This window comes from Petaurus breviceps, unplaced genomic scaffold (genome assembly GCF_028583685.1).
Source record: "Petaurus breviceps papuanus isolate PSGF00001 unplaced genomic scaffold, PetGlider_PUasm1.0 186, whole genome shotgun sequence".
In the NCBI taxonomy this organism is placed as follows: Eukaryota; Metazoa; Chordata; class Mammalia; order Diprotodontia; family Petauridae; genus Petaurus; species Petaurus breviceps.
In genome coordinates, this window is record NW_027185798.1 from 38318230 (window position 1) to 38328158 (window position 9929).

A 9929-nucleotide genomic window follows, 5' to 3' on the forward strand; every position below is an offset into this window, starting at 1 on the left:
GAATGTTAATAGTTCAACTTTGATGAGTTCTTTGTGATTTCTTTTCCCTGTTTACCTTCTCAAGCTTCTCTTGCTTCTTGTATCTGAATGTCAAATTTTCTATTCAACTCTGATTTTTTTCATCAAGAATGCTTGGAAGTCCTCTATTCCATCGAGTGACCATATTTTCCCCTGAAACATGATAGTTTTGCTGGGTAGGTGATTCTTGGTTTTAATCCCAGCTCCTTTGACCTCTGGAATATCATATTCCAAGCCCTTCTATCCCTCAGTGTAGAAGCTGCCAGATCCTGTGTTATCCTGATTGTGTTTCCACAGTATTCAAATTGTTTCTTCCTGGCTGCTGGTAATATTTTCTCCTTGATCTGGGAACTCTGGAACCTGGCTATAATATTCCTAGGAGCTTTCTTTTTAGAATCTTTTTTCAGGAGGTGATTGGTGCATTCTTTCAACCTCTATTTTGCCTTCTGGTTCTAAAACATCAGGGCAATTTTCCTTGAGAATTTCTTGAAGGATGATTTCTAGCTTCTTTTTTTGATCATGGCTTTCAGGTAGTCTAATAATTTTTAAATTACCTCTCCTGGATCTATTTTCCAGGTCAGTGTTTTTTTCAGTGAGATATTTCACACTGCCTTCTATTTTTTTCATTTGTTTGGATCTGTTTAATAGTATCTTGATTTCTCATAAAGTCACTAGCTTCCATTTGCTCCAATCTAATTCTGAAGGAATGATTCTCTTAAGTGAGCTTTTGAGATTCTTTTTCCATCTGGCAAATTTGGCTTTTTAAGGCATTCTTCTCCTCATTGCCTTTTTGAGCTTCTTTTGCCATTTGAGTTAGTCTATTTTTTTTTTTAAGCAATCGGGGTTAAGTAACTTGCTCAAGGTTACACGGCCAGTTATTTCTGGGTGGGTGCTAAGTGTCTGAGCCCGGGATTCGATCTCCAGGTCATCCCAACACTGGAGCTGGTGCTCTTACTCGCTGTGCTACCTGGCCGCCCCAGTCTATTTTTTAAGGTGTTATTTTCTTCAGTCAGTTTGTTGACACTCATTTTATAATTTTCTTGCATCAATCTCATTTCTCTTCCCAATTTTTCCTCCATGTCTCTTATTTGGTTTTCAAAATCCTTCTTAAGCTTCTCTATGCCCTGTAAGCAGCTTATTATTTTTTCTGGTGTAGGGGTTCTGACTTGGCTGTCTTCCTCCTGTTCCATGCCCCAATCCTTTTTGTCCCCAAAAAAGGAATCCAGGGTTGGACCACTGTGCTTGCCTTGCTTCCCTTGTTTGCTCATGTTTCCACTCAATTACTTGACTTTTGAGCCTTTTGCCACAGTAGAACTCTGCTACCAGAATGGGGAGCTTTATCCCAATTGCTGGGGTTTTCGAAGCTGCTGTAGCTATTAGGTGGGTGCCTTCTCTGAAGCCTCCACATGCCCTGGCAAACTGGTCACGCACCCCAGGACCTCTACCCTAGACCACAATCCAGATCCAAGCAGATTAAAGCAAGAGTGATTACCCCATAGACTGGTCACATGGTCCCCCTACAATCTGCAGACCAGGAGCTCTGAAGCAGCCATGTGGCAGTGGCTGCAGGGCCACAGCACCTCAGCTGCTTCTCCCTTCAGGGGGTAAAGGCCTGACCGCACTCCTGAACTCCTGGTTCACAAAGTCCACACTGCACTGACCTCTAACTTTGTTTTTAGCATCTATGTGTTGATAATTCTGGAAACTGCCACAGCTGCTGGGTATCTCAAGTCCCTCCAGCCAGCAGCTGGTTGTGGCTGCCTTGAGGCTAAAACCTTGGGCTTGCATGGGACTGGGCTCAGCTCCTAACAGCTGTGCTGGCCCCTTCCTGCCAGCCTGCTGGGCTGTCCTCAGCAGAAGGTTAGCTTCTTTGTGTCATTTTGTGGGTTCTATAGCTCCAAAGTTTGTTCAGAGTCACCTTTTACATGAATTGGATGGAGGAGGTGGAAGCGGGAGCCCCATGGAAATCCTGTTTCTACTCTGCCATCTTGACCCTATATCTAGTTTCTGTCAAACTGGCCTCCAGTTTTCCCAGAGTGATTCTAAGTATGGACCTAAAACTTAAAGAGCAGAATTAAGATGTAGATGTGCTGAATTTGGCTACCAGCAGTCTAAGAATTCTTTAAGTAAAACCTTCAAGCTCATTAGCAAGCAAGGGCTGATCATAGCCAAACATAAATACTTTTTCTCATCTAAAATTGCACTATCCTAAGATCAAGATTTTGCACTAACTGAAGAATTTTCACAGTATTCCTGTGAGAATATTCACAGTATTTCCTGTGAGCTGAGTTAAAACACTCAAAATACTGGCTTTGGCAAATTTTTCTTAATATAAACGTCAAATGAAGTTAAATTTGTTTTGATTTCTAGAAGGCAAATAAGACTTTTTTTTTGCAATGAATGTGATAATACAATATTTTTTCAATATATTTTTCAAATAATATCCATTTTCATTTCTTTTAAGAGAATTCTCCTCGGTTTTATACACTATCATTTCTACCCTCTGCCTTTGGAGAACTCTGTGATTTGCACTGTAATAGTTCAACTTTATAGTGTAGCCAAAGCCATAGGAATCTTCTTGGCTGATGAGATATTCCTTCAAATAAAGGCTTCAGTTGATTGACTTTGCTTATTTCTTAAACTTTACAAATTGTTTTTTACTGCTAAAAAGGGAAGAGGGGAAGGAAACAAACATTTATATAGCACCTACATATGCCAGGCACTTTACAAATATTATATTATTTAATTTAAAAAATTTGCAAAAGCAAAGGAGGACATATGATCCATGGTATAGTGGAGATGACATTGGATTCAGAATCAGAGGATCTGGGTTCAAATTATGGCTATATAACTGTTACTTTCTGGGTTACCTCTTGTGGCCTTAGTTTATTCCTCTGTAAAATGAGAGCCTGGATGAATCTGAAGCTCTTTGATCCTTTACCTACCTAGTTATTGGCATTTCTTATGCCCTCTATTAAACTATAACCTTCATAAATTTAGACTATTCTATTGTTCATTTGTGTGTGTCCAGCATTTATAGACATGGTAGCCTGACCAGAACTGCATGAGAAATTTTTTTTTTATTTTAATTGAACTCAGTGACTTTCCTTTAGTTTTCATAGTTACAGGAGAAACTGTTGTTTATACAAATATTTCCTATTAACACCTCTCAGTTGTTCTTGCTTGAGAGAATGTGGCCAGAAGCTATAATCTTCCTTGACAAATCTTGCCTCTATGCAAATGACCATTCATTACTATAAACCTAACTTTGCTTAGAACAATCACAGTTTTAGAACTGAATAGTATCCTCAAGGTGATCCAGTTTCATACCCTCATTTTACAGATGAGGAAACCAAGGCTCTGAGAAGTTCAGCAACTTAGGTAAGATCACACACAGACATTCAGAGGCAGGCCTGGGACTCAAATAATTCCCAGTTTCAAGTCTGATCCTTCCTCTGTACATGACTGTAAGTAAGCTACGTTAGTGTTTCATTTCATAACAAAATCTTCATAATGCACAGCTCTGTTCCTTCTGTACCCCCCCCCTCAATGTTTAATGAATGGAAGGTCAGACTTTTGAGCTGAGTCTTTAGTCCTCAACTATCTGACTTCAGTGTCTCCATCTCATCACACGTTACTCTTGTCTGTGGATCCAGAAGCTGTAGCATGCACAGAGGCCACACCCCAGTAAAACCTTCAGGCAGATGGGCTAAACCAGGTTGACAGTAACAGGCAGGCCTCAAACCTGCTGCTGAGTTGGTGGGTGTCTACCTCAAGTAGGGAAGGCTTCTGCTGGAGGAATGGGCAGGTAAGAACAATTTATTTCAGCAGCCATGAAGGAGGTGAAGCAAGTGCTGTGGAGGTCTTAGAGCTTGGTCAGACACTGAAGACAGCAAGGTCATCCACTGCAACCTAGGCCATCACTAGTTGTCCTGACTTTTGTCTTGCCACTGGGCTTTAGTGATTCTGGAAGACAGAGTAAGGCAGATGACCTTATGCAACTCTGCCTCACTCAAATCCAATTTACACGCAAGTTAAGACATCACCTGTCACATTGTGATATCATTGATGCTCTTCAAAAATGAAGGATTAACAACAACAACAACATTCTCCCTGTCTATTGGGACAGATCTGCCTTATCCTTTAAACATGCACACACACACGCGCGCGCACACACACGCACACACACACACATGCACACACACGCACAGCCTTCATGAAAATCCGCCAGCCTTTAAGGTATCATCTTGTACTCCTCCTGTTTTTCACTTCTATATTTTTAGAAAAAGTTGTCTCCTCTTGATGCCTTTACTTTCCCACCACTGACTTCTCCACCCTTTGGATTTGCTTTCTGAACCTAGCTGTGCCTGAAGGCATTCTCTGAACAGGGCATTCCATTCATCAATGAGCTGTCACTTGCTAAATCAGCTGGTGTGTCCTCATTGTCCTCACCTCCTAGTCACCCAGGCTTGAAACCTTGTCATTATTTTGGCTCTTCCTTCTCTCTCACCCCAAGTTGGCTCAAATGCCAATTTCCATTCATTCTACCTTCTCAACCTCTTTTGCGTCTGTTCTTTTTTTTCCACTAGCATAGCCACTCCCCAAGTCCAAACCATCAGGACAATTCTCTATTATCAGTGTTCCTCTTCTCCCGCTTGACCTTGGAAGTGGAGGAGGGAGGAGTCACAATGACTTTTGGAGCTGAAGGGGATTAAAGAAATCATCTTGTACTAATTCTATTTTTTAATACAAAGAAAATTAAATCCAGAGAAATGACCCACCCTGAGTAAAGTCAGTAATAAGTAGCAGGGGCTACTTTGTCTCAAAAGTCCTTTGACTCCAAATGCATTATACTACATCACCTCTCCTCCCTCATCCATTTTCACTTTCTGTCCTTGGTAGCCCTGACAATCATCCATGAATTGCTATTATCCCTGTCTATTGCCAACTGCTTCCCCATCTGGAATCCATCACACAGAACTGACAGAGGCAGGGTAGGAATAGCGGAGAAAGTGTTGAACTTGAATGAGGGAGTTAGCAAGACATGATTTAAAATCTCCCTCTGACACTGACCTCCCTGTGTGACCATGAGCACTCACCCTTTCCAAGACTCAGTTTCCACATCTGTAAAATAAAAGGGCCTCTAAGGTGTTTTTTTCCAATTCTAAATGTATGACCCTAGGAATTTCATACTGTTCTTCAGGATAATCCTTGACTTGTATTGCCAATGTCTTTATCATTCATGTACCTAAGAGATAAGACTGACTGATGAATTAGTCATTTATTGAATGCTTACTCTGACCGAGATATAGTCACAGGTTCTCCTTTTTAAATGTGTGGTGCAATAAAAATACCAAAGTGCTTCAGGTGAGAAGAACCCCTGACTTAGTAGCTTAGTGTAGTGGACAGGGGATTAGACTAAGAGTCAGGAAGACCTGGGTTCAAGTCTTACCACAGATGGGGAGGTCTCGTAAGTCCCTCAGTTTCTGTAAGTCATTTAAGCTCTCCATAGCCATAAAATGAGGGTGGTCCAACTCAATGGCCTCTAAAATTCCTTCTAGCTCTAAATAGATGATCCTGTGGCTGTAAGCTGTAGTTGGTTCATCAATAGAATAGGGGTGATAATTCCTACATCACCTACCTCATAAGGGGGTTGTGCCATTTGAGCTCAACACCGATGGCTTAGGGAATGTGGGAAACAATTTTATAGTTAACTAGACTAAAAAAACAGAAAGAAAGAAATATGAAAACTAAATATTAACAATGGTTATTTCAGAGTGGGGTAAATGACAAAAGACCTCTAGGATCTACACAGGATGACATGACATTGTTACAAAAGGACATTAAGGACAAACAGCCAAGTACTATAGAAATATAAGCTGCTGTTATTATTCCTGTCGATAATCTCCCGGTGCTTCCTTTCTTATTTAAATTGAGCAGAAGCTGAATGTAGACTACAGCACCATCTCAAAAAAAGGTATTGAAGAATATGATTGAAAAGGAAAGGATCACTTTATCCTTAACGTCTTTTGTAACAAGGTCATGTCATTCCATCTAGATGCCAGAGGTCTCAGCCATTCACCCCACTCTGGAATACCCATTGTCGATATTTATCTTTCATATGGTCTCTTTTTTTTGTCTTTATTAATTTGTTTGTTTACTTTCAGTTTACAACATCCAGTTTCACAATCCCTTGAGTTTCAATTTTTCTCCCCCACCCTCTCCTCTCCCCCCCCCCCCATACCCTCTCCCCCCGCCATGGCATGCAATCAAGTATAGGATCTGCAAATACTTTCACATTATACATTAGTCAGGCTATAAAGAAGGATTGTAACCTACGGAATGAACAATGGGAAAGAGGAAACAAAAATACAAGAAAAAGAAAGAGAGCAGGTAGTTTGCTTCAGTCTGCATTGAGACTCTGTTCTTTCTAGTTCTTTCTCTGAATGGAGACATCTCCTTCCATCATGAGTCTTTTGCAGTTGTTTTATAACCTTGCATAGCCAAGAAGAGTCCAGTCTATCAAAGCTGGTCATCACACATACACTGTGTCTGCAATTGTGCACAAATTTCTCCTGGTTCTGCTCTTCTCACTCAGCATCAGTTTGTATAAGTCTCTCCAGGTAAATATGAAGTCCGTCCGCTCCTCATTTCTTATAGCACAACAGTATTCCATTACATTAATATACCACAACTTGTTCAGCCATTCCCCAATTGATGGGCATCCCCTTAATTTCCAATTCTTCGCCACCACAAAAAGAGTTGCAATAAATATTTTTGTACATATGGGTCTTCCTCCCACTTCTATGATCTCTTTGGGATACAACCCTAGAAGTGGTATTACTGGGTCAAAGGGTATGCAATTATTTATAGCCCTTTGGGCATAGTTCCAGATTGCTCTCCAGAATAGTTGAATCAGTTCACAACTCTACCAACAATGCATTAGTGTTCCAATTTTTCCACATCCTCTCTAGCATTTGTCATTTTCCTGTTTTGTCATCTTAGCCAATCTGATTGGTGAGATGTGGTACCTGAGAATTTTTTTTATTTGTATTTCTCTAATCAATAGTGATGTAGAGCATTTTTTTCATATGCTTATAGATATCTTTAATTTCTACCTCTGAAAATTGCCTGTTCATATCCTTTGACAATTTATCAATTGGGAAATGACATGTATTCTTATAGATTTGACTCAATTCTCTGTATATCTTAGAAATGAGGCTTTTATAAGAGACAATGTTTGTAAAAATTCTTTCCCAATTTCCCACTTTCCTCTTAAACTTGGTTATATTGGCTTTGTTTGTACAGAAACTTTTCAATTTAATGTAATCAAAATGATCAATTTTGCATTTTATAATGCTCTCTAACTCTTATTTGGTCATAAAGTGTTCCCTTCTCCATAAATCTGACAGGTAAACTATTCCTTGCTTTCCCAGACTGCTTACAGTATCATCCTTTATACCTAAATCATGCACCCATTTAGACTTGATTTTGGTGTATGGTGGTAGATAATGGTCTATGTCCAGTTTCTGCCATACTATGTTCCAGTTTTCCCAGCAGTTTTTGTGAAATAGTGCATTCTTATCCCCAAAACTTGGGTCTTTGGGTTTATCAAACAGTAGATTACTATAGTCATTGACTGCTGAGTCTCGTGTGCCCAATCTATTCCATTGATCCACTACTGTATTCTGCAGCCAGTACCAAGTAATTTTGATGACTGCTGCTTTATAATACAGATAAAAATCTGGTATGGCTAGGCCACCTTCCCTAACATTTCTTTTTATTAATTCCCTTAATATTCTGGACCTTTCGTTCTTCCAAATGAATTTTGTTATGATTTTTTCTAGCTCTATAAAGTTTTTGGTAAATTGATTGGTATGGCCACATGGTCTCATTTTTGTATCTATAAAATTGCTTCCTAAGTCCCCTGGGCCAGTGGTGTCAAACTCAAAAAGAAACAGCTCCTGCTGGAAGCATACTGATTGGAAAACTACAAATTAACATTATCTATACTGTGCTATATTTTCACTTATTTTGTTAAACATTTCCAAATCACATTTTACTCTGGGTCTGGGCACTCGGGAGTTTTGCCAGGGGGCTGCTTGTGTCAGGCTGCCTGAGTTTGACACCTTTGCCTTAGGCAATCGAATGCATAGAGTCTACTTTTGGAATTGAGATGATTAGTTCCAGATGTATTTTCTTCCTAATCCGTCTGTTTGGGTCCATAGCCCTTCGTTCTCTCAGTTGGTCCCTTCCGGGGGCCAGTTATACTTCTGATGACCCTTCCTGGACTCCCCTTAAAAGGTGCTAAACGCTCCTTCCAGTCCTAAACTCTTCTTGACTTTCAGGGCGACACTCTATCACCGTCACTACTCTGACCTCAGCTGGGAACATTGGTGAGGATGGGATCCTGAGCTGCACTTTTGAACCTGACATCAAGCTCAGCGATATCGTGATACAGTGGCTAAAGGAAGGTGTCATGGGCTTGGTCCATGAGTTCAAAGAGGGCAAGGATGACCTGTCTGATCAAGATGATATGTTTAAGGGCCGCACGGCAGTGTTTACAGACCAAGTGATAGTTGGCAATGCTTCTCTAAAGCTGAAAAACGTTCAGTTAACAGATGCCGGCACCTACAAATGCTACATCATTACCTCAAAGGGCAAGGGAAATGCCAAACTAGAATACAAAACTGGAGGTGAGTCACTAGAAAAAGGGAAAGGAAGAACCCTTCAAACTCACATTGGCACATAATAGGGGTTGCTCATTAAAAACAAAAAAGAATCACATGATGTGTCTTTAAAATTCAACAAGCATTTATTAAGCATCTACATGCTGCTATGTTGATGGCAGTGTGGTGTAGTGCACAGCCAGCCAGCCTGGAAGCCAGGAGGAAGACCTGGGTCCATGCCCCACCTCTGACCCATAATGGCTATCACAACCTCCCAAGGCTTTAGGCAACTCTCTAAGATCTTTGAGTTTCAGAGAAGGTGCATCCCTGCATTGGTAGAGGAAGTTTCCTCCCTTTGGAGTTCTCTACACCAACAACATAACAGGCCAGTCCCTGTCCTGAGCCTGTGCAAGTCTATTATGTTGGAGTAAAGGGAAGATAGGATCCATAGTACAGTGTGGAGTGTGAAGGCTTGGGTTCTAGTCCTGGTGCTGACAGTTATGAGCTGTCTGACTTTGGGCAAATCCCTTCACTTTTCTAAATCTTAGCTTCCTCATCCATAAAATGGGGCTAAGAATACTTGAAATGCCTATTACCCAAAGTGTTATTATGTGGAGAATGCATTACAAACCTTAGAGGCCTTCCTATGTGACCTTGAACCAGATGCTTCCACAGTTATGCACGTAGCTATCCTTCCCTAGCCACTTGCAATTCCATCACCCTCATTTGTGCCTTTCCCTCTTTTCTCCTAGACCACTGTAACACTCTTCAAACCAATCTTCTGTGTTCATCCTATCACGTCAATCCATCCTCTGTGTCACTAAGTAATACTACTAATGCCCTGCTATAACTATCAATCAAAAACCTTCTGCTTTCCCCATTGCCTACCACATAAAGTATAAACTCCTAATCCTAGGATTCAAGGCTTCTCAATCGGGTTTCAACCCATTCATGTAGTCTTAGCTCACATACCTCCTCTTCCTGTATTCTCTGATGCAGCCAATCGACTACTCTCTATACTCCTCCTTCATCCTGCCATCCTCCATCTACATACCCTGGTTCATGTCATCAACTCTGCTTGGATTAGACTCTCTGCTTGATAACTCTACCTGCCAATTCCTCTTCTTTCCTTCAACACCAAACTCAGATGTCATCTTCTCCATAAAGTTTTCTTTGACCCCTTCAGGTGAAAGTAATCTCTCTCTCTCTCTCTCTCTCTCTCTCTCTCTCTCTCTCTCTCTC

At 40.8% G+C, this 9929-nt stretch overlaps 1 protein-coding gene across 2 annotated transcripts in view; it reads left to right on the top strand.

The window, feature by feature from the left end:
- VTCN1 (V-set domain containing T cell activation inhibitor 1) overlaps positions 1–9929 on the top strand; it is a 100782-nt gene that overhangs the window by 80682 nt on the left and 10171 nt on the right. For both annotated transcript variants that reach the window (XM_069090239.1, XM_069090238.1), the window contains one exon: positions 8367–8714. In XM_069090239.1, the coding sequence (XP_068946340.1) occupies positions 8367–8714 (348 nt within the window). The remainder of the gene's footprint in view (positions 1–8366; positions 8715–9929) is intronic.